At 42.1% G+C, this 26162-nt stretch overlaps 1 protein-coding gene across 3 annotated transcripts in view; it reads right to left on the bottom strand.

Annotated features, from left to right (window-relative positions):
- Positions 1–8644: 8644 nt before the first annotated feature.
- asrgl1 (asparaginase and isoaspartyl peptidase 1) overlaps positions 8645–26162 on the bottom strand; it is a 43283-nt gene continuing 25765 nt past the window's right edge. For all 3 annotated transcript variants that reach the window (XM_043712188.1, XM_043712189.1, XM_043712187.1), the window contains exons 3-8: positions 24338–24480; positions 20478–20632; positions 19377–19495; positions 15972–16082; positions 9553–9801; positions 8645–9445 (exon numbers count right to left, since the gene is read on the bottom strand). In XM_043712188.1, the coding sequence (XP_043568123.1) occupies positions 9584–9801; positions 15972–16082; positions 19377–19495; positions 20478–20632; positions 24338–24480 (746 nt within the window). In that variant the 3' untranslated portion in view covers positions 8645–9445; positions 9553–9583. The remainder of the gene's footprint in view (positions 9446–9552; positions 9802–15971; positions 16083–19376; positions 19496–20477; positions 20633–24337; positions 24481–26162) is intronic.

Below are 26162 nucleotides of genomic sequence, written 5' to 3'. Positions count from 1 at the left end.
CCAAGGGTACTGGTGCCCCTCAGGTTCAGGTGTAGACCATCCTGTTTATAGAGGTCCCACCTTCCCCAGAAATAACCCCAGTTATCCAAATACCGGAATCCCTCCCTCTTGCACCATCCCTGTAGCCACGCATTTAACTGTTCTCTCTCCCTATCCCTTGACTCTCTATCACGTGGCACGGGTAACAAACCAGAGACAACAACTCTGTTTGTTCTAGCTCTGAGCTTCCAACCTAGCTCCCTGAAAGCCTGCCTAACATCCTCAGCCCTCCTCCTACCTATGTCATTGGTGCCAATGTGGACCACGACTTCGGGCTGCTCCCCCTCCCCCTTAAGGACCCGGAAAACACGATCAGAGACGTCACGTACCCTTGCACATGGGAGGCAACATACCAAATATGAGTCTCTCTCGCCCCCACAGAACTGCCTATCTGTGCCCCGAACTATCGAGTCCCCAATAACTATTGCTCTGCTCTTCTCCACCCTTCCCTTCTGAGCAACGGGGACAGGCTCCGTGCCAGGGGGTGTGTGTGTGAGAGAGAGAGCGAGAGAGCGAGATAAACTTCAGGATCACTTCGCCTCTCTACATCTCACACTCGCTGTCCAGCCAACTGTGCTAACTGACCTCCTGCAGCAGCGATGGCTGGTTTGTGATGTAAAGTGACACCAACAGCGCAGATTCAATTTCCACACTGACTGAGATCACCATGAAGATCTCATCATCTCAAACACGCCCCTCTACTGGGGCACAATGACCCTCAGGTTAAAATAACAATTAGTCGTGTTGCATTAATGAGAGCAACTCTACGGTCTACTTGGACTATGATGACATTACTGAAGGAATATATATTCAAGCCAGAATGGTGAGTGGCATGGAACGGAACATGCAGGTACTGGTTTTCTCCTTCATGTACTGTCCTTATGATTAGGATGGTAGTGGTTGTGGATTTGGAAGATGCTGTCTGAGGAGTTTTGGTGAACGTCTGCAGTATATTTTGTCAATGACACTGTTACAACGTGGAGGTCAAACCCCACTGTTAATTAAACCAAACATACAAAAAGCTCACCTTGTCTCGTAATCTGTTAAAATGTGTGAGTGAGTAACAGAGAACTCCCAATTTCCACTATTTATGTTGTCAAAACAATAAATTCAAACTCAGTTAGGATTTAGTATTCTGGGCATAATTTAAATAATTGATTAAATTTGAATTGCTGTTAAAACAACAACCAAAACTCAGGTATCCATTTAACATCCAATTGTTACGTATATTTATTTTGGAACAGCCCCTATCCCAGTCTTTCCATTCAGGCAGCTGGGCCTGGTTTATTTCAAAATTCACAAAACACTTTTTTGAAGTGAGCATACATACTTTTGACTTCATAACAATACATAATGCTGCTACTGAACATCAGTGGTAGATAGACTGCATGTTTGTAGATATGGTGGCAATCAAACTGGGTACTTTGATGTAAAAGGGAAAATACTGGAGAAACTCAGCAGGCCTGGTGAAGAGAGAAAGAGAATTCATGCTTCTAATCCAAGATGACCATCTTCATTACTTTTCTGAAGAAGCATTATATTGGACTCAAAAGGTTAACTCTACATTTCTGAATTTCTCCAGCACTTTGTTTTCATTTTAAGATTTTGAGTGCCTTCAGCATTGTACCATTTCATGGCTGCTTGGTCATGCGGAAATCCCATTTCTTGAGGGTTGTTGGAGATACATTCTTCCGGGCAAGTGGAGAATATTCTATCAGACTCCTGCTATATGCCTTGTAAATGGTGGAGCGACTTTCGGAGTCATGAGGTGCATATTCTTGCCCTCTGACCTTTTCTTGTGCCCACAATACTCATCTCATGAGCCCAAATTAGTGTTAATTCCCAGATTGTTGATGGTATGGGATTCAGCAACAGCAAAACCATTGAATGTCAAAAGGTATTGTTCACATGATCACTTATTAGAAGTGGTAATTACTTGGCATTTGTGTGACATGAATATTAATTGCCACTTGTGATCCCAGGTCTGGAAGTTGCCAGGATCTTTCTGCAGAATGACATGGAGTGCTTCAGTATCTGAGGAACTAAGAAAGCTGCTGAACATTGTGCAAGTATTAGCAAACCCTCTGACTTAGGAGATGGTCAGTCCTTATTGAGGGAGGGTCAGTTAAAGATAATTAGGCCAGAACACAATGTTCAGGAACCCCTGCAGTGAGGTCCTGGCACATAGATGGCTGACCTCCAACAACCACATTAATTGCTGTGGGTCTGGAGACACATGTAACCCAAACCAGATAAAGACAGCAGTTTACTTTCCTGAAAAGGGCACTATTGAACCAGATGGGTTTTTATGACAATTGACAATGGTGTCATTGTCAACATTTTATTTCCATATATTAATGAAATTGAAGTTCTGTCATAATAGGATTTGACCCAGGCCCACAATAATACATCTGAAGTCACTTAATACGAGCTGATTTGATGGCTGGATCCCCGGCTGATATAGAAGAAAATTACAGGGACTCTGATCCAAACCTTTAATTCCTCTCAGGCACAGGGGAGGTGACAGAGGACTGGAAAACGGCTGATGTGTTTTCACTTTTCAAGAAGGGTGACAGAGATAGACCCAGAATAACAGACCAGTGGGGTATTCCATCGGTATCTGGGAAACTGTTGGAAAAAATTCCGAAACAGGGAATTTATCTCCATTTTGAGATGCAAGGTTTGATTATGTATAGTCAGCACAGCTTTGTCAGGGAGGGCTCATGCCTTACACAACTGGGGGAGTTTGACAAAGAGGTGACCAGGTCTGCAGATGACAGTAGGACAATTGATGTACTTCATGTGGAGTTCAGCAAAACCTTTGACAAAGTGCCACATGGGAGATTGATAACATAGATAAAAACAACACGGCACCCAGAGTAACTTGTGGGTATCTCTGGGTATACCACAGTGATCAGTGCTGTGTTCCTTTTCATCTGTGATATTCATAAATGAGATAGATATGAGTGTGTAGGGGTGCACAGAAGTGAGGTTGGGGAAGATAAGTAAGTTTGCAGATGACACAAAATTGACTGGGCAGTTGGCAGTGAGGGAAATAGACTTAGGTTACAGACAGAAACAGATCAATTGGTCAGATAGGCAGAGCAGTGGCAGATGAAATTTCACACTGATAAATGCAAGATGATGCACTTTGCCACAATTCACAAGTCAAGGCACCACTGTGCAACCATGCCACCCATTGTTCTTCAAGTCCATTTTATACCTTTCTCCGCTTAACTATGCCCTCTAGTTTTGGACTTCTCCATCCTCGGGAAAAGACTTTATAACCGTTCACCCTATCCATGTCCTTCATGATGTTTTAAACCTCAACAACGTCACCATTCAACCTCCAACACCTCAGGGAAAATAATCCCAGCTTATTCAGCCTCTCCCTAGAGTTCAAACCCTGGTAACATCCTTCTCAATCTTTTCAAAACCCTTTCTAATTTCACAACATCTTTCCAATAACAGGGAGAGCAGAATTGAGTGCAGAATTGAGCTAACCAATGTCCTGTACTGCCGCAACATGACCTCCCAACTGCTCGACTCAATACACTGACCAATAAAGGCATGCATACCAAACACCTTCTTCACTACCATGTCTACCTGCAACTCTACATTTAAGGAACTATGAACCATTACTGTATTTTGCTAATGGTCTTAGCTATGTTCGCTATTAATGATCCTCCTGCCAATGTAAAGAGAGATAGCACCAGTAAGGGTGAAGCTCCTATTACAAGCATGATGGTGGAAGGTGACATAGATTCATAGGGCTGTAAAATATAGAACTATGTCCAACACATCCATGTTGACCAGCTACCCTAAATAAATCTAGTCCATTTGCCAGCATTAGCCCCAATCCTTCTAAACCCTTCCTATTCAGAAACCCAACCAGATATCTTTTAAATGTTGCAATTGTACCAGCCTCCACTACTTCCTCTGGCAGCTCATTCCATACACGCACCACCCTCTGCGTGAAAGATTTGCCCCTTAGGTCCATTTTATATCTTTTCCAGCTCATCTTAAATATACTCCCTCTAGTTCTGGACTCCCCCACCCCTGGAAAAAGACCTTGTCTATTTACCCTATCCTTACGCCTCATGATTTTATAAGGTCACCCCTCAGCCTCCGACACTCCAGGGAAAACAGCCCCAACCTATTCAGCCTCTCCCTATAGCTAAGACCCTCCAACCCTGGCAAAACCTCAACAAAGTCATCCCTCAGCCTCCGACACTCCAGGGAAAACAGCCTCAGCCTATTCAGCCTCTTCCTACATCTAATACTCTCCAACGCTGGCAACATACTTGTAAATCTTTTCTGAACTCTTCAAAGTTTCACGACATCCTTCCAACAGCAGGGAGACCAGAACCAAACAGTATTCCAAAAGTGGTCTAACCAACATCTGGCATAGCTGCAACATGACCTCCCAGCTCCTAAACTCAATACTCTGAACAATAAAGGGGAGCATACCAAATGCCTTCTTTACTATCCTACCTACCTGCAACTCCACTCTCAAAGAATTATGAACCTGCACTCCAAAGTCTCTCTGTTCAGCAACAATCACCAGGACCTTACCATTAAGTGTAGAAGTCCTGCCCTGATTTGGCTTTTAGTGGCACAGTGGTTAGCACTGCTGCCTCACAGGACCAGGACCCAGGTTCAATTCCAGCCTCAGGCGAAAGTCTATGTGGAGTTTGCACATTTTCCCTGTGTCTTGCAAGGGTTTCCTCTGGGTCCTCTGATTTACTCTCACAGTCCAAAGGTTTGCATTTTAGGTGAATTGGCCATGCTAAATTGCCCATAGTGTTCAGGAGTGTGTAGGTTAGGTGCATTAGTCATGAGAAATCTAGAGAAATAGAATAGGGGAATGGGTCTGGGTGAGATAGGTTTTGGGGGGCCACTGTGGACTTGTTGGGCTGAATGGTCTGTTTCCATACTGTAGGATTCTATGATTCTGTGAAAATGCAGCACCTCACATTTACCTACATTAAACTCCATCTGCCACTCCTCAGCCCATTGGCCGCTTCGATCAATGTCCTGTTTTACTCTTAGGTGATCTTCTTCGCTGTCCAGTACATCTCCAAATTTGATGCTATCTGCAAACTTACTCACAACACCGCCTATATTCACATCCAAATCATTTCTATAAATGGCAAAAAGTAGTGGACTTCACACTGATCCCTTTGGCACACTGCTTGTCACAGGCCTCCAGTCTGAAAAGCAACCCTCCACTACCACTCTGTCTTCCACCTTTGAGCCAGTTCTGTATCCAAATGGCTAGTTCTCCTTGTACTCCATGTGATCTAACCTTGCTAACCAGTCTCCCATGGGGAACCTTGTCAAACGCCTTACTGATGTCCATATGGATCACATCCACCGCTCTGCCCTCATCAATCCTCTTTGTTACTTCTTCAAAAAACTCAAATCAAGTTAGTGAGACAGGATTTCCCATGCCCATTTTGACTATCCTCATTCCTGATGAAGGGTTTGCCCGAAACGTCAGTTTTCCTGCTCCTTGTTGCTGCCTGACCTGCTGTGCTTTCCCAGCGCCACACTCGCGACTCTTATCCCTAATCAGTCCTTGCCTGTCCAAATACATGTAAATACTGTCTCTCAGGATTCCCTCTAACACTTGCCCACCACCAATGTCAGGCTCACTGGTCTATAGTTCCCTGGATTTTCCTTACCATCTTTATTAAATAATGAGGAGAAAGTGAGGTCTGCAGATGCTGGAGATCAGAGCTGAAAATGTGTTGCTGGAAAAGCGCAGGTCAGGCAGCATCCAGGGAACAGGAGAATCGACGTTTCGGGCATAAACCCTTCTTCAGGAAAGGGCTTATGCCCGAAACGTCGATTCTCCTGTTCCCTGGATGCTGCGCTTTTCCAGCAACACATTTTCAGCTTATTAAATAATGATACCACATTAGACAACCTCCAGTCTTTCAGCACCCCACCGATTTTGATGATACAAATTCTCAGCAAGTGCCCCTAGCTTCCCACAGACCTCTACGGTAAACCTGATCAGGTCTGGGGATTTATCCAGCTTTATGCATTTTAAGTTGTCCAGTACCTCTTCCTCTGTAATATAGACATTTTTCAAATGTCACTGTTTATTTTCCTACTTTCGATATCTTCCATATCCTTCTTAACAGTAAACACCAATGCAAAATATTCATTTAGTATCTCCCCATCTGTTTGGCTCCACACATAGGTGGCCTTGCTGATCTTTGAGGCGCCCAAATCTCTTAATTACCCTTTTGTCCTTAAATGTATTTATAAAATGGCTTTGGATTTTCCTTAACCCCATTTGCCAAAGCTATGTCCCCTTGCTGCCCTCCATGATTTCCCTCGGAAATATAATCCTACAGCCTTTATGCTCTTTGAGGGCTTCACTTGACCTCTGCTGTCTATACCCGACATATGCCTTCCTTCTTTTTCTTGATCAAAACCTCAATTTCTCCAGTCACCCAGCATTTCCTGCACCTACCACCTTGCCTTTCACCTTAACAGGAATATACCTTCTCTTGATTCTTGTTATCTAATTTTTTTGAAGGCTTCCATTTTACAACCATCCCTTTTCCTGCAAACATCCGCCTCCAATAACATATGAAAGTGCTTACCCAATACCATCAAAATTAGTCTTTCTTCAATTTATAACTAACTTTTAGATCCAGACGATCCTTTTCCATCACTATTTTAAAACTAATAGAATTATAGTCGCTGGCCCCCCTCTGACACCTCAGTGCCCCACCTTATTTCCCAAGAGTAGGTCAAGTTTTATACCTTCTGTAGTAGGTACATCCATATACTGAATCAGAACATTTTCTTGTACACACAACAAATTCCTCTTCATCCAAGCCCTTGCCTTGCAATTTATCAAATGAATGTGTTTCACATTCAACCCCCCGCAGTCCGCAATTTGCCCACTGATGATCAAACCCATTTGAGTTCCATTTACTTGAGAGATCAGGGAGACATTGACTGTGCCATGTTGACAATGAAACTTATGATCCCAGCTGATGGTAATACGGGATCAGAATCAAACCTGGCTTGATGGATCATAGGTTTAGTCTTCTTTCGCTTAGGTTAGTTAACATGGTCGTTAGTCACAGAGGCAGATTTGGTCAGACTGGATTTACACTTTTTTTTTTGAGTAAGGGAAGGACATAATATAGTCACTGTGAGAATTAGGGTTAATGTTGTAGATGTACTGAAAAGGCTTGGCTTCTATGCAGGAGGACAAACTTGATAAATAACATATAAAGATTCTGCCTTAATCATGAGAACTACTAATATTTTTGGAGGTGTAAGTGTCTTAATTTAAATTTAAAGGTAGTTAAGATTGTAGACTGTGATAATCTTGTGATCAAACAGTTTCGATCAGGTGCAGGCTGGTTGCTTATATTGTCCCTTGGTTGGTTGTTGCTTGACAACCCTCATCAGCTGCTGACCACCAGGTGATGGTCAGAATGTCTCTGTGCAGCATGATGGATCGAATGGCCTCCTACATTATGCCAATTCTGAGATTCTGTTTTTCCCCACTGTTTGGATGTGTACAGTGATCACATGTTTCAACACAATAACAAAACTGAGATTGGTAATTTAGTAACAATCAAACAATATTTGAACATGTTGCATAATTTTATCTCACTGTTCTGTAACATCGCCTAGTTATTTTCCCACATCCTCTCACTCACTCCATGTCACTCACAAGACCCATTAACTTTCACTGCCTCTGGCTACTCAATGAAAAAGAATGATTTGCATTTATAGAATATCTGACATAATGATAGGTCTTTTCAAACTGCTTTACAGTCAATTAATGCTTCTAAAGTATAGTTGCTGTAGGAAATGGAACATCAAGCTTGCACAAACACAATGTAATAATGAACAAATCATCGGTTTCTGTGTTAATACCTAAAGGGTAAATATTGACCAGAAGTCTGGGGATAACATCTCCACTCATCATTCCAGGCTGCAAATGGAACAGCATATGGAGATAAGAGATGGCTCACTGAACTTTCAGTCTTCATTTGATTCGGGGAGGATGATAGAGAAGTGGACATTACCAATCCTTGATCAAAAAAAATGTCAGCTTAGTCCCAGTAACTATAGGCTAGTCAGTTTAATGTCAGTGATGAGGCAGGTTTTATAAATGTCAATCAGGGCAAAAATTGACAGACCCTGGGAAATGTTTGAGTTAATCACAGAGAGCCAAAATGCATTGTAAAAGGCAGCTGGTGCTTCACTAATTTGATGGAATTTTTTCATGAAGTAACAGTCAAGGTTAATGAGGGGAATATACTGGAGGGTGTTCTGGATAGCATTTGTCAAAACTGCCACATAAAAAGGCTCCTGACAAAGTTGAAGTTCATGAAGTAGGAGAGTCAATATCAATTTGAATGAAGTAGTTGGCTAAAGGACTGAAAAGAAATATCACACCTTTTCTGCACTGTATGATTATGACTTTATGACAAGACCTATATGACATTTAAAGTAAAACATTTCAAATTTGCTAGGACATTTTTGATTTCAACTGCGTTCTCAATTTCAAATCTTTAAAGAATCTCTTGAAAACCAAATTTATAAAGCCAAACAAATCATGTCATTTACCTAAAATATGCCATTTATTTCAGAAACCTGATGAGTATTGGTGTCATTTGTGCTCAGCACTAATCTGGAGCATAACAGCCATTACAAAAGAAAACACAAACTTTGATCTGATGAGTGAGGGTAAACAGGAACAGAGAAGCATATGTACCGTAATTCTACTTCAGGTTACCCCTAAGAGTCCTCCCCATTAGCTAATTCCTTTTGAGCTATAATCACAATTGTATTCTATGCAAAACATACCTGTCAATTAGCACATACCAAATTCCATAAATTGCAAGAGGTAACTGGTTTTGATGATACTGAATAACAGATGAGTGCAGCCTTGGTCCACCAAGGACTCCCATCTCCCAGTCAGTGAATGAAGTCTTAGTTGCACCCTAATTTGATTGTTATAAGATCACAGGTTAAATTACAGCCTCAATTTCATAACAGGACTTAACACAAACTTTCCTGTCTGGTAAATATGATGATTGAGAATGTAGTTTAATTCGCTGTTTCCTTTTATTTTGTTCTGAACCTGAAGTCCCTGGCTCATGTTCCATGGACCACAGGTGTCTTCCGGTACCTCAATGTTATTAAGCAGTATTCAATAATGGAAGAAACTGAAGCAAAGTCCTTTCTTCACTGAAACTCAAACCCCAAGGGTCACAGGGAGGTCACTGACTTGCAATCAAATAAGGGAAGCCTGATGGATTTCCAATAACCACGCATTAAAGGTTACTGAAGCTGATCATTGTGTTCATAATCAGATTTCTTAGCATCAATCATGGATGAAACCATAGATCTTCTTGCTCTGTAAGACAGAAAGAATGGACTATAAAAGTGAGTGTGAATTTTACTAATAACTCCAGTGATATTAGGATACTCACAGATGATCCAATAGAGACTAGGACTGGGTACCTGGGGTGTCTCTTCATGCTCTGTACTGACTTCACAGGGAAATATCTTCAATGGCCGAAGTATGGACCTCTCCCAAAGCCATGCCAGAATAGATGGTGTCACCAGTCACTGCAGCCCATGGCATATTACTAGTGGTAAACTTGGCTGCCCACTCCCCTGTGTTGTTGATGACTATCACTCCAGCATAACTCTGTAATCTGGTCCTCAGATACTGAAGCCCAGCATCAGCTGCCTCTGCTGGTGACATGCCTAATGTTTGGGGGAGTGGGGTGGGGTTGAAACAGATAAGCAAACAAATTACCCAAACTTACATATACTTTTTTTTATTGGAAAGAATATGTGAATGATTGACTTCAAAGGTTATTAGACTCAGCTACTTAGAGTCTTAAAGCTCCATAAGGGGCTTATTCACTCCACTTCATCTATACCTCTATATATCCTTCAGGTTTCTTTAATGTTTGGGGGAGTGGGGTGGGGTTGAAACAGATAAGCAAACAAATTACCCAAACTTACATATACTTTTTTTTATTGGAAAGAATATGTGAATGATTGACTTCAAAGGTTATTAGGCTCAGCTACTTAGAGTCTTAAAGCTCCATAAGGGGCTTATTCACTCCACTTCATCTGTACCTCTATATATCCTTCAGGTTTCTTTTCTTCTCATGGACTTAGAGAATGCGCCCTTAAAGGCACCTATAATATTTCTCTGCATTACATCGTATAGCACTGAACACCACATTCTGAAAGCTCTTTGGAGAAGACATATCTCCCGGATTCCTTATTGATCATTGTAACCATCTTACATTGAAGTCATCTAATTTTTATTCCTTATCTGCAGGAACTACTTTTTTTCCTTACATCCACATCATGAAATCCTCTCAGTTTTAAATAGATATCTAAGCAGCTTCCTACGTAAATACACTACCTCTTCAAATTATTTTCTACTGTCTTTCCCACTTTGCTAACCTTCCTGTATCCTGCTATTTTATCACACAACCCTCCTCAGGATGAGCCATAACCCCGATTTTCCTGTCATCCACATAATTGCTATACCCCTCATCTCCAGACAATTGTTTTACATAATTACTTTCAGGACTAGTACCCTATGGAACAACACATTTTGCCAGTCTGAGCAAGTAACTTTAAACTTTAGTTTTTGTTTGTAACCATATTGCTATCCATTCTGCTACTTCCTTCCTGAATCCATGTAATCACTTTAGTCATAAGCTTACTATTAACATATATTTTAAAAGTCCAGATATTATACATATCCTGTTATGACAGGAACAATTGAATAAAGTTTGACACCTGTGGCTGACTGTTCTTTATTATATTCTCAGTTCTGGATATTTTTCCTTTATGGCTGTGTGAGTAAAAACTGCAAAATGTTTCCACAACCAACTTTAAACTGGCCAGTCAGTAGACCATGGTGCATTATTTATATGACTGTGATTCAGTAGCTGAGGATTAAGTAATAAAGGCAAATACACATTAAATATTATCATTTTTATATGAAATCAGTTAGCTCAATGACCTCAAATTGACCTTGTGGTTTCCAAAAGGTTAAAAAAAAGTTAACAGTCCATGAATATATCTTTGATTGTCGGGAAAAAAAAAAATCCATCTGGCTCACTCAGGGAAGGAAACTGCCATCCTTATCTGGTCTGGCCGATAAGACTCCAGACCCATAGCAATGTGGTTGACAAGATTTTAACTTCCTTCAGGCAATTAGGGATAGGCAATGACTCCGTGGTTAGCACTGCTGCCTCACAGCGTTAGGGACCCGGGTTCAATTCCAGACTCGGGTAACTGTGTGGAGTTTGCACATTCTCCCTGTGTCTGCATGGATGTCCTCCAGGTTCTTCGGTTTCCTCCCATAGTCCAAAGATGTGCAAGTTAGATGAATTGGCCATGCTACATTGCCCATAGTGTTCAGGGATGCGTAGGTTAGGTGCATTAGCCAGGAGAAATGTAGAGTAATAGGATAGGGGAATGGATCTGGATGGAGGGTCAGTGTGGATTTGTTGGGTGGAAGGGCCTGTTTCCATACTGTAGGGATTCTATGTTTAAAAAAAAAATGCTGGCCTAGCTAGAAATGCCCTCATCCCGCAAATTAATAAAAAGTAATTAATATAAATCAGAATACTAGCTTAACTCATTGCTGCAATCATAATAAAATCACTTCCTGCAATTAGTAGCAACTAGCACAGAAATGAAAGACCACCCACCCTTTGCAGCATAAGACTTCAACAAAAATACAAGTGCCTGTGAAAGAAGACATGCTGATTAACCTGTGCTGGATTAATCAGATACAAAAAACCTTCGAGGTTTTGAGGAAGGGTCACTCAACCAGAAACGTTAACTCTGATTTCTGTCCACAGTTGCTGCTGTACCTGCTGAGCTTTAAGGGAATTTTGGTCTTTGTTTCTGATTTAAAGCATCTGCAGTTGTTTTGGTTTTCAAATGAGTACTTAACTCTCATTTCTCAAAACAATGTATCCTTTTTAAAAGGATTTTTTAATGATCTTGGCCTTCTCAATGCCGTTATTCCAGCTTTTATGGGGTCCTGGTTATCCTCGAGGAGGTGCCCGAGTGACCATTATTCATCCGAGACTTGGACGTGGAAAGTACTACGCTGCAGATATACAAACTTCAACTGGGATACTGTACCAAATTAGACACTGCAGCATGGGTGAAGTGCAATACAGAACCAGCAGAATGACTCTGGGTTAAATGATGAGGGCAGGTTACATAAAATAGATTTGCATCAGCTTGATCAATGGCGATCTGAGATGTTTATAGTGAGGATAGATAAAGAGAGATTATTTTCCTGAAAAGAAGAAGTCGGGGAGAAGGGCCCAGAGAATGCTAGAAGAAACTTGAGAATAATTGTTATCAACTTCCAAGACTGCTGAGTAGAGTATAGCGTCAAGGAAACCAAACAAATAAGATTGGTCAACATCGCCTCAGGCTGCCAGGAATAAAAACAGAAAATTCTGGAAACATTTAGCAATCAGACAGCATCAGTGGACAGAGAAACAGAGTTAACATTTCAGGTTGTAACCTTTCATTGATTCGGATAAAACCCAAGAAGAGTTTGCTCTGCCAGTCTATGGGATCATAGCTGATGAGATAACCCTCAAATCTACTTGCCTGCTTTTTCCCCCATAATGCCTGATTCCCTTACTGATTAACTTCAATCTGTCTTGACCTTGAATTTTCTTAAAAGCCCAAAAACATGAGAGAAGCCTTAGAATTCGAGGAATGCCTTTTGAGGTGATAAATGGAAGTGTTTTCTATACAACACCACAGAGGGCTTTAAGAAAATTCAATGTCAAGACAGATTGAAGTTAATCAGTAAGGGAATCAGGAATTATAGGGAAAAGCAGGCATTACAGCAACTCACTAAAAATGTAATTCAACAGCACCAACCAACTCCATATCCTACATCAATAGGAAAAAAGACATGCCATCCCAGTATGGACATGCTATTTAGTTCCTTCATTCGGCTGGATTAATATCCTGGAATTCCTGACACCTTCATCACTAGGATGGGTGAATATCAATGAGAAGGTCTATGAACACTTTCTCAGAATCTAGGACTGGATTGTGGCCTCACAGTATGGCTCAGTTCAAGAGAAGAAAGAAGAGGAGAATAAATCACCAGTGGAATGGTTATAGTGAAAACTATCATGAGCCGGCTTCAGATTTTCAAGGTTAATAGAAAACTTGAGCACTTATGGCAATGTTTTAAAAACCTGCTAAGTGCAAAAAAGTGTAAACAATAATAATTGACAATGAATAGAACAAACACAAGTGCCAAGGAGGAAAGATAAACCAGGAGTGGAAACAAACAAATTGAGCTTTTTGAAAAAGTAAAAAGAGGATTGAGGAGGGCAGGGCGGTGGACATGACCTATGTGAACTTCAGTAAGGCGTTCGACAAGATTCCCCATGGGAGACTGGTTGCAAGGTCAGATCTCATGGAATACAGGGAGAACAAGCCATATGGATACAGAATTGGCTCAAAGGTAGAAGACAGAGGGCGGTGGTGGCGGTGCTTTGACTCTGTTTGTTGAGCATCGCATCCACTTCTTTCTGGACCTGTGCGGCTTTGAAAGGATTAAGCCTGTAGGGGTGTTGTTTTATTGGAACAGCATTCCCTACTTCTACCTCATGCACAACAGCATTAGTCATCCCCACCTTATTCCTGCATATGTCCTCATACCACTACAACAAACCTTCCAACTGCATTCTTTGCTCCTGCGACAGATAGTTCACTAACCTATCTCACTCAAGTACTTTCTCATTATTTAACGTATTTTGAGGTACATCAAACTCCACGACATTTGGATTTAATTCCTCACTCTGCAGGGCAGTAACTAACACCTCTTTCTTCAGTTCCCTTTCTTGATTAGGTGAAACCTTATTATAATGTCATATTCACATGACATGACATACATGACATTCCTGATACAGTTTTTTCCAATCCTGCATCTTTACCAGATAGTTTACCTGACTCAATTTTTTTTCTCCACTAAACCAGGCTTTGAAGGGATCACCTACCACTGGTAACAATTCTAATAAGTCATCCCCACGGGAAAACATCTGAATTTCAAAGTTTTTATCTGCCACCTGCTTCATCCTAAGCTGTGCCCTCTTCAGGTGCTTTTTAGTTAACTCACCTACCCGATTTAATCTCTCCCTCACTTCCAATACAAAATCCAAGTGTGAGATCTCTGACTTCGGTCCCGTCAGTTTCTCTTTAATTATTTTTGAAAGGCCTCTTACTTCATGTCCGATTATTAACTCAAAGGGAGTAAACTGAGTAGATTTGTTTGGGGCATCTCTCATGGCAAACAATACGAATGGGATACTTTTTTTGCTAATCATTCAGGTAATGCAGACAGTACGCTCTTAACATGGTCTTCAGGGTCTGATACCACCTTTTCAATGCTCCCTGGGATTCAGGATGATATGCACAGGATTTATAGTGCTGTATGCCTAAGCTATCCATGACTTCCATAGACAGCCGAGCAGTAAAATTAGCCTTGGTCTGACTGAACCTCTCTGGGTAGCCCATACCATGTGAAGAAAGTTACTAACTCCTACACTACCCCTTTTGCCCCCTTACTACTCCGTAATGGAATTGCCTCCAGAAATCTGGTGGACACATCCACTATGGTTAACAAGTACTAGTTCTCACTTTTAGTTCTATTTTAGGAAGGGACCCACACAATCAATCATAGCCTGCATGAAAGGTTCGGAGGGAAATGACAGCAAAAGGTGCTGATTTCACTTCTGCCTGTGGCTTATCTACTATTTGGCATGTATGGCAAACGTAAACCACAGTCTTGCGCACTCCAGGCCAATAAAACGATTTAGTACCTTAGCCTGAGTCTTTCATACCCCAAGGTGACCTCCTACAGATAGTTCATGTGCTACCAGAAACACCACCTGTCTGTAAGCTACTGGCAACACAATCTGGTGCACTTTGGTTCACTTTTCCTCTGCACTAACCAACCTGCAGTGGTCTCCATTTTCATCTTGGGATTCTATCTTTAAAAGAATAACCCTCAAATATGCTCGGACTCCTTTTCTGAGTACGCATCAACATGTATATCTTTTAATGTCTCGTCTTTCTGTTTTAAGTCCATTAGCCTTTCAGGACTAAACGTTTCTGCCTGGCCCTTTGCCTGTTCAGGTTTTTCCTGCACCATTATGTCAAATAGGGTGACGGCTATATAAAACTCAATTACTTCATCTTTCTTTAGTTTTTGCTTCGTGCTGTAACTTATGCTAGTGTGATCTTGTTACTACACAATCTGGGAAAATTCCAGAGTATTTTTATTTCAACTTCTCAGTTCCCTGGTCCTCCTTTGGCTTCTCTACAACAAAGGTTTCACTCCCACCTTGGATCCTGCTAAATCATCCCCAGTACACACTTTCAACTTCATAACAGCAGAAAATAATGGAAATGCTTACATCAGGTAGCATCCATGGAGAAAAACAGAGTTAATGTCCTTTCGTCATTACTGCTTGAGGGCTCAATTGGAATAGTGGCCAAACTTCAGTGGCATACTGGAATCAGCGTGACAGCGTGAAGATATTTGAACCAACCTTACATGTATCAAGTTTGGTCTTTCTCTGCACCTTCTCCAACTGTAACACCATATTCTGCATTCTGCTCTATTACCCTGATGTACACATAAGATAGGATTTGCCTGGATAGCACATAGAACAATACATTTCTGTGTACCTCAGTACGTGACAATAATAAATCAAATCAAAAACATGAATAGGACCCAGCCTAACCTTTCTGATGTCATCTTGAGGATTTAAAGGATCAAAGTCCTAAAATTAACCAAAGATGTGATCTTATGGCTTGAGTATTGTCCTATAGTATAAAAATTGGACTACCTTGTTCCATGTAAAACACAATCAGTCTGGCGAGGGTAACCTTCATAATTGCCTCTCCTTTTCCTGTGGCAGAGACTGCTCCACTCTGGTTATCAGCATAGCCACCACTTCCTGCTCAAAAAAAAAGCAACTGCTATATCAAACTGGTAGCACAAGATCTTAAAGATTTCATTAAAAGTAATTCCATGAATTAATCATTGAGTGTTGAGCTGGGGCTGGAGGATTTGATCTGTCTGCTGGGGCATAACACATATAATAACAACACAGCAAAAGCTTCTGCAACTCATCTGGTCTTGAAGGGTTGATGATTCAAAGAGCTACAAAAAGTACCAAAGCCCCAAATCTCAAAGCTGTCTGTCCCCCAAAATTCCTCACCTGAACTCAAACTCCCAGGAAGATCTCAGGTCGGAGTTAGAATCCCAGCTCTGAGCTGTTCCCTTTCACGTACAATTCAGAGTTTAATCAGAGTCTAAGAATATCTGATGTGCCGGAGGTGGACTGGGGTGGACAAAGTTAAAAATCACAACACCAGGTTATAGTCCAACAGGTTTATTTGTAAGTACTAGATTTCGAAGCACTACTCCTATGCTAGTTACTTGGAGGAGCAGCACTCTGAAAGCTTGTATTTCCAAATAAATACATAGAGAGATCAAACCAGAAACTAAAAATACTCCGCAGGTTGGAATAGCGATTCTGAAAAAGGATCCCGAGCTGTAACCTAAATTCTGCCTCTCTCTCTACACATGCTGGTTATTTTAGATTTGGGTGGCACAGTGGCTCAGTAGTTAGTCCTGTTGCCTCAGTGCCAGGGACTTGGGTTTCTGCCAGGTGCTCCAGTTTCCTTCCAGAGGCTCAAGATGTGCAGGTTAGGTGGGTTGACCATGCTAAATGCATATTGCAAGGATAGTTGGTGCAGACTTGATGTGCTTTCCACATTGTGGGGATTCTATGATTTACAGGATTTGTAGAATTTTGCTTTTGCCACTGACTGGGAGGCCTGATGTTACCTTGTCTTGTGCAAGGGGATTCTGGATGGACTTAAAAATGTACAAATTTGCATCAAAAGATTAGAAACATAAAATATTCAGTGATATGGGGAAGATAACTCCAGATTATTTTTTGTATTCAGTGAATAGAAGTGAAGTTTTACAGAGCAGTGAAATTTCCACATTACAGGGTTGGAAACAGACCAGTGAAATGGAGAAAAGTGCAATCAGGGAAAGATTGATCGTTAAGAGGCACAGAGTCAGAGACAGCGTAATAAAAATGGGGAAAGACATGGTCAAAGACAGGCTGGTGAAACTCCCTCATTAAACCCAATCCAGAGAAATGTAGAGTGGGACATTTTGGTGGGAAGAGCAAGAAGAATGCAGCCATGGATCCACAAACTAATTTCTGGAGTGGAAGGATTGTCCTGTGACTAAGGATTAGGTAGACTGAGCTTGTATTCCATTGGAGCCTACAGTGTGGATCTAAAGGGCTGAACCAGCTCCTCCTGCTCCTATTTCTTACATTGTTATGAAAGGCAGTACTAAAATAAATGGCACCACTTGAAGGGGACAAAGTGGGGAAAGGGCAGGAAAGAAGACAAGTCAGTTCTGTAAAACAAAATATAAGGCAAGACAAAAGACAGTTACAAAAGAAGTACTGGATGCTTGGCTACTCAAGCTTTGTTTAATTTATTCATAGCATCCAGGCGTCACAGGCTGGGAGAGCAATTATTCCCTAGTTGCCTTTGAGAAGATGGTGAGCTGTCTGCAGCACATGTCTATCTCCAACACACTGACTACTCCTGCTTCAACTGGGCCACTGGGGAGGGAATTCCAGGATGTTGACCCAGAGACAGCATGATATTGCCAAGACAGGATGGTGAGTGGCTTGAATCGTAGAATCCATTTGGTCTATCAAGTCCACACCAACCCTTTGAAGTGAATCACACCCAGACTCTATCCCTGTAACCCTTCACTTCCCATGGCTTACACATCTTTAGACTGTGGGAGGAAATCCAATGCAGACACAGGGACAACATGCAAACTTCACACAGACAGCCAATCACCAGAGGCTAGAATTGAACCGAAGTCCTCAAGTGCTGACCACTTGAGCCACCATGCTTCTTAGAAGTGAACTTGCATGCATCAGTTGCTCTTATCCTTCCAGACAGAAGTGATCATGAGTTTGGTCACTGCTGTCTAAGAAGCCTTTGTGAATTTCAGCTGTGCATCTTGTAGATGGTTCACACTGCTGCTACTGATGGTTGGAGTGAATGTTTGTGGATGTGGTGCCAGTCAAGCAGGCTGTTTTGTCCAGGACAATGTCAAGCTTCTTTGTTGTTGTTGGGAGTTGCATTGCTCCAGAGCAGTGGGCAGGATTCCACCACACTCCTGAACTGAAACTTGCAGAGAGTGACTTTGGGGTTTCAGAAGGCAAGTTACTCAATGCAAGATTCCTGATCTGCCTTTGTAGCCACAGCATTTATATGGCTAGTCCAGTTCAGTTTTTAGTCAATGATAAACCCACGGATGTTGATAGGAGGAGAATCAGTGATAGTAATATCACTGAAAATCAAGGGATGATGGTTAGATTCTCTCTTCATGGAGATGGTCTTCACATACCTGGTATATGTGGCACAAATGTTACTTGCCACTTGTCAGCCCGCATCTGGACATTGACCGAGTCTTGCTGCATTGGCAAGGATTAGTTCAGTATCTGAGGAGCTGCAAATACTGCTGAATATTGTATGGTCATCAGCAAATGTTCTCACTTCTGACATTATGACGGAGTGAATAGATGCAGAGAACATATTTCCATATGCAGAGAACATTTTCTCCATATTTCGAAAAATCTTTGGTTAGATCCCAGTCAGAGAATGCTATTCAATGTGGGGTAACATAATATTGGACGAATGGCAAAGCAACAAAAGGGGATTTACTGAAATGGTATTGAGGATTAAGGACTACAACAAAAATAGTTGGAACCAAGAGAAGCTGGGAATATTCTTCTTACAGCAGAGTAAGTGAAGGAAAGGTTTGACAGAAACCATTTATAGAAAGAAAAAAACTTGATGAACGACGAGTGGATGTACTTGATAGAAGAATGATAGTTGATAAAAGGGGATTTGGCTCCACATAGTACTTCCCTCCAAGTGTCCCTCTTCTCCATCTCCTCAGGTGGAATTCAGCCCCATTCCCTATTCTTCCCCCATTCAACAACCCTTCAATTTCCGCTGCTTCCTCCAGCTCATTGACCTCCACATCTCCCCCACTCTCCTTCAAGCTCTCTCCAACTTCCCCTTTCCCCCACCCTCAGTGAATGGAAGTTGTTTTCTCTTGCTCTGTGACTATAGATACAGCATGTGAAGGCAGATAAGTTAGGGATACCATGCAAGAAACAAGAGGAATAGCTTACCTATGCAGGGAGTATCACCAATCCGCCCGACCAAGGTGTTGGTTAGGCCTCCAGTGGATGTGGCACAGGCTACATTCCCAAAACTGTCTAAAGCAACAGCACCAATTGTCCCATGGTCACTACGTTAGCCAAAAGAGAAGCTTAACAGATTGGAAATCATATCATATCACCTATTAGCACACAGACCTTTAGCGTTTGTTATTTTAACTAATTCAGCATGGCAACTAGGTTAAAATGACCTTTACTTATCCACTTGAACTGAAGCAAGTGTTAGTGCTCCAATAATGACATTATATTGCTCGCAGTTAGTCAAACTTTAGGACATGAAGTGCCAGGTTTACTGAAGCTATGCTCAAGTTTCTGCACAGCTTTAGTCCCATAAGCTCAAAAGATAAAAGTTTTCACAAGAAAGAGCAATTAAGCAGCACAACTGGAATCTATTCATAGTTCGAATAGGATATTCCCCAACACTACACAGACAATGCCAGCGAATAAACCGTCCCTCAACTGACTGAAGCTATTCTTTGTATTGGTTTTCTGCTCCTGACCTTTGAACAGACTACGTTGATCAGCCCTCCTTACGCAGGCCTGTGAACAGCAAATCAACTCAGGTCTGGAGGTGACTAAACTTTAACACAGCAGAAGGAAACTGCTGGTTACTGCAAGTAAAGGTGATTAACTTTGATATCACATGCCCGGGTGACCGTGTTCGGAGGATCTCTGTACAACGTGATAAACACTGTTGTGAACACGACTGCTTTTGGCAAACGGAGGGTTAACGAGTAACATCCAAGTGTAAAAACAGTTCTGGCCACAACCCAACCTAGTGCTTCTTCATGCTTTTCTGCTCAGATTCCGAATATGGGAATACAGAAAATCATGCTCCAGCTCCACATATAACACTACATTAAAATGGGGAAGGTAATAGGGAATTTGATTCAAACAATTAACATATTGTAACAAAGGCTCACTGATGTCAAATGAACCCAGACTAAAACCCTAGAACCATAATGATACGGAAGTCAATAAAAGTAATTATACAGGATTCTGTCCAAGGTATAAAGTTAATAAACAAAATAAGTTTGAACTAAATGCACTTACATTTGTGAATCCACTGGGGTGGAAGCTGCCTGCAGGCTTTGCTGCCATCGTTTCCTCGAACGTTCCGTAATCAAAGCCTCCATTGGGACTTCTGGAAACCCCACTGTTTTAGCAAATCGCGATGCCCCTCGGTCACTCAGCATCACATGATTGGTCTAGAACAGCAGCAGCAGCTTCCAATCAGCATTTATTTAAACAAATCACAAACAAAAACAGAATTTGCTGGTAAACTTTTGCATATCTGGCAGCGGCTGCAGACAGAAATCAAAATTTAACGATTTGGATCCAGTGACTCTTTCACAGAGCTAGAAAAAGGTTCTTTTCTATGCAAAAAGAAAATAGGAAAGGGGACCAGGGGGATTGGGAGTAAACATGGAGATAGAGCCCAAAGAGAAAGATGAACAGTTGAACAGAGAAGTGGATCAGCCTGGGAAAATAAACAGAAATAAGAGGATAAATTAAATGGATAATAACAGGTTGCGTGTAATAGCAGACCGTGCAAGGACAAGCACAGCAGTTCAGGCAGCATTCGAGGAGTAGTAAAATCGACGTTTCGAGCAAAAGCCCTTCATGAAGAATACAGTTAGAGAGCCTGAAGGGTGGAGAGAGAAGTGAGAGGAGGGTGGAGGTGGGGAGAAAGTAGCATAGAGTACAATAGGTGAGTGGGGGAGGGGATGAAGGTGATAGGTCAGGGAGGAGGGTGGGGGGGTTGGGGTTATGTACTGCTGCCCTGAAGCTCTTTCTTCCAGCTCAGCACTGTCCCCATGACTTGTCCTACCTGTCTATCTTCTGAACTGCTGTGCTCTTCCAGCACCACCAATCCAGAATCTGGTTTCCAGCATCTGCAGTCATTGTTTTTACCCCGTGCAAGGACAAGGCCTGGTGTGTGTGGGGGTTGGGATAGGACAGGGGAGAAGGTGCCTCAAGCTCTAAAATTGTTGAACTCAGGAGAGTCTAGAAGACTGGAGAGCTCCAGAGTAGAAAATGAGGCACTGTTCTGGAACTGTGCAGCAATCCAGAGGCAGGCAGCAAGGTGGGATGGTGAAGTAGCAAGCAACTGAAAGCTCAGGGACTTTTGTTTTGCAGACAGAACGTGGGTGTTCTGCAGAACGGTCACCCAGTCCATGCATCATTTCCCCAATGCAATGCAGATCACATTTTGAGCAGTGATCGCAGTAAACGAGATGGAGTGAAGCGCAGAGTGAAGCGCTGCTTCATCTGGAAGGTGTGTTTAGGCCCTTAGATACTGAGGATGGAAGTGGCAAATGATCAGGTGTTCCATCTTCTGGGGTTGCAGAGAGAGGTGCTGTGGGAGAGTTGGTCCACTCCTCCTTCATTCCCAGAGTGTCCCAGAGGGAATGGTCCTTGCAGAAGCCTGACAGGGGAGGGGAGTGGACGGGAATGTGTGTTTGGTGATGGCATTTGGAGGTGGCAGAAATGGGGCTTATGGAGTGTAGAGGTTTTCTCCCCTTGTTCAGCCCCTACCCACTTATAGCCACACTTTCTCTGATGCTTTACATCAGTTTCAGTTTACAGGATCTGGCCATCTTCCCTATACCATGGACGAGCAATTCTTTACCCATTCATCCCCTGGTCTCAGGGCTCTCTGCTTCTTCTTGGAAAAATGGCCTGAACTGTCCCCTTCCACCAGCACCCTCCTCCACCTGGCTGAGCTTATCCTTACCTGAACAGCTTCTCTAAACGCCATTCATCTTCTCCAGGTCAGGGGCACTCTTTCCATTGTTCTTAGCCCAACCACCACACACCAGGCCTTGTTATCAAATGGAGAAAGTGAGGTCTGCAGATGCTGGAGATCAAAGTTGAAACTTTATTGCTGGAACAGCACAGCAGGTCAGGCAGCATCCAGGGAACAGGAGACTCGACGTTTCGGGCACAGGCCCTTCTTCAGGAAAGGCCTGTGCCCGAAACGTCGAGTCTCCTGTTCCCTGGATGCTGCCTGACCTGCTGTGCTGTTCCAGCAATAAAGTTTCAACTTGTTATCAAATGGTCTAACTATTAAACGCAACCCATTGTTAGCTATTAATTGTCCCCATTATTAGCTGTTCACTCTCCCAGGCTGATCGTCATCCACTCTTTTGTCTGTCCAACTGCTCTTTCCTCTCTCTCTCTCTAAGTTCTATCGCCACATATCATGGCGCATTGGGAGGGACAACGTGTCAGAAGAACCCATCTCCTACACAAAAGGACGGAGCTTCGTTGAACGGTATATCAATTTAAAATTTGTTACTGAATTGTTTCTATCCCCCACTCCATTAATGGCAGCTCTGCAACATTGAGTTACAGAACTGGCTTCAGAGTGACAGGCCACCAGACTGAAATCTCCCTCCCAGTGGAGCTCCCGACTTCAATTCATTTGGGATGAATGAGAGAGAGAAAATGAAGGAAAAGTAAGAGAGAACTTGCTGTTATTTAGAACCTTATCACATCCTCAGATATTCAAGGTATTTCAAACAGATTAGCTGCTCCTGAAGTAGTCACATTTACTGTGCCACTCAACAGGTCAAAATGAATAAAAAAAGCATGATCCCGCAAACAGCAGAAGTGATTGGTCTTTAAATGTAATCCAGTGGCATTGATGGAAATAGAACTGATAGTTGGGATATTTCCCCATTCTTCAAGTAGAGATGTGAAACCTTGAATGTACAAACAGAAAGACCTAATCAGAATGGCAACATTTCTGACAAATGCTGTCTATCATGATAGATGCTGAAATTTGAATTCAGTAAAAATCTAGAGAGCAACCAGTGAGCTTTCCATGTTTTACCAACCATGTTGAACCTCGAATCTAAAACTGGTTGATTACTAACCATTGATCGTCATTAGAACAAAAAAATAATTTAATAATACCTTTTAAGGAGAGAAAATCTGCCATTCTTAACCGGCTGTCTGACACATGACTTCAGATCCACAGCAATGTGATCGATTCTAAACTGCTGTGTGGACAATTAGGGATGAGTAATAAATGCTGGGTTAGCCAGTGATTTCACATCCCATGAATACACTTTAAAACACGTACAGGCCGAGCCTGGACAGACTTGTTGGCTCGCCTTTAGAGATAGCAACTTATCAATTGTCACTGAAATTCAACCTGCAATACAGGTCAGGGGGTCATCATAACTTAATAGCCCTGATTATTATAGAACCATGCATTCTATTGTGGAAACTGTTGCCACAAGTAGAACTGGAGGTGGATTCAGTGACAGACAAGATATTCATGCGCAATAAGAAAAAAAAAAGTGTCAACAAAATGGACATGTTTAAAGGGCAAGTTTTTCTTTAAAAAATTGCTTCATTGTGCAGATGTGGGCGACTCCAGCCACTGCTCATGTTGAAGTAGGTCCTGCTGAAATGATGATCTTGGGGTTCAGCAGACAGATTCCATTTATGAAACATCACATCTAAACTTTGTGCCCTTTGATTAAGAGCATCATGGCCCTCTACAGGGGCAAGGTGAGTAACAACAGGATATCGGTTGCACTGAAACCAGGCTGAGGAATAGAAAATGAGCTAATGAAGCAAAAATTCTTATCATGACTTCAGGCTTCTCAGCATTCTCACACTCAATGAAATACTGTTGGAATTTTGTTATTGTACAATGTAATTAAATAAAGCCAAGCCTACAGCAGTTTCAGACTGATGTCCAGTGTGGTTGGGAACATGAGGAGAGCTCAGTCTGATTTCTCATCACAGGCTACAGAGCCACGTTTTATATAACAGCTGAAGTGCACAAATTGTCAGAGATAATTATTTTCTCCTACAATGAGGTAATAAGCATTGCCTAGCCCTGTGTTCTCGGTTGGAAAGGTGTGTAACAACTATATTGTAGGAGTAAACTCTACCTGTTCCATAACCAGGCGAGCGAGCTTGGTTGGATTGGCTATATTTCTGACAGCAGCAACTGCTCCTGTATCAAGGCTTTTCCCATCCATGATAATGGCATCAACCTCAACTTCACCGCATTCATTAAGCATAGATCCACAACCTAAACCAGGAAAGAAATTCTCTATCATTTTCTCATTGGAGATTCCGGTCTTGCAATGGCATTCCTCTCATAGGCCCAGTTCCAGTGTTTGTCATAATCAATTCACAGTTTACGCTGCTGCCCACTTACATTTTCACCGACTATCCAGTTCACATCCAGATAATCAAAGTTTAACGTTAAAAAGGTTGATAGTTAAACAACAGCAGAATTGAAAAGGCTGTGGAGAGAAAGCAGAGTTAACATTTCCAGGTCCAGTGGTTCTTCAGAGGGTCAGGGCTTTGAGAAGGGGAGAGGATGCTATATCCATCAACTGGTGAGAACTGCAACATAATTGGGAAAGAAATGAGAAAAGGTGCCAATTAAACAATTAAAATGAATAAACTTTAGATAAGTTGATGCAAAGCGGTTTCATGGCATGGGAAGAAAGAAACTGAATGGGGTAGAAGAGCAAAGAGATGAAATGGAACAGGTTAACAAATTTAAACACAGGTCATGGAAGTAATTTAACTTATTCAGAATTCAAAAAGTAGAGAACTGGTGTAGAACTAAAAACAAAAATTCCACAAATACTTATCAGGTCTCTGTGCAGAGAGAAAATAGGAAATTAAAATACCATGTTAAAGTCCTATCATAAAGTGAGAGAGATATCCAGCACCGAAACAGACCCTTTGGTCTAACTCATCCATGCTGACCAGATAACCAAACCTAATCTAGTCCCATTTGCCAGCACCTGGCCCAGATCCCTCTAAACCCTTACTATTCATATATCCATCCTGATGCCTTTCAAAATGTTGCAATCATACCAGCCTTCACCACTTCCTCTGGCCGCTCATCCCATACACGTACCACCCTCTGTGAAAAGGTGCCCTTCAGGTCCCTTTCATATCTTTCCCCTCTCACCCTTGGAGTTCTGGACTCCCCCACTCCATGAAGAGATTGTCAGTTTACCCTATCCATGCCCCTCATGATTTTATAAATCTCGATAAGGCCACCCCTCAGCCTCTGATGCTCCAGGGAAAATAGCCCTAGCCTATTCAGCAATCCCACAGAATTCTGGGGTACACCTGATCAGGTCCTGGGGAATTGGAAATGAACATAGGAGATATAGTTAGTAAGTTTGCAGCTAACACCAAAATTGGAGGTGTAGTGGACAGCGAAGGTAACCTCAGAGTACAGTAGAATCTTGATCAGGTGGACCAATGGACCGAGGAGTGTCAGATGGAGTTTAGTTCAGAAAAATGCAAGGTGCTGCATTTTGGAAAGGCAAATCGGAGCAGGATTTATCCACTTAAGGGTAAGGTCCTGGGGAGTGTTGCTGAACAAAGAAACCTTGGAGTGCAGGTTCATAGCTCCTTGAAAGTGGAGTCACAGGTAGCTAGGATAATGAAGATGACATTTGGTATGCTTTCCTTTATGTGTGGACTATCGCAAAGTCAATGCAGTTACAAAGACTGATGCATATCGATTCCACATTTGGAAGATTGTATTGAAAAAATGGGACAAGCAACTTTTATTTCTAAGTTGAACTTGCTCAGAGGATACCGGAAGGTACCTTTGTCCGAAAGAGCGAAGATGTGGAGGAGCTGGTGTTGGACTGGAGTGGACAAAGTTAAAAGAGTGAAGACAGTTTCGGCTTTTGTAATGCAAGATGGCCTGTATCAGTGTAAACTCATATCATTTGG

This window comes from Chiloscyllium plagiosum, chromosome 21 (assembly GCF_004010195.1).
Source record: "Chiloscyllium plagiosum isolate BGI_BamShark_2017 chromosome 21, ASM401019v2, whole genome shotgun sequence".
Taxonomy (NCBI): domain Eukaryota; kingdom Metazoa; phylum Chordata; class Chondrichthyes; order Orectolobiformes; family Hemiscylliidae; genus Chiloscyllium; species Chiloscyllium plagiosum.
This window is presented reverse-complemented; position numbering and strand designations above follow the sequence as displayed.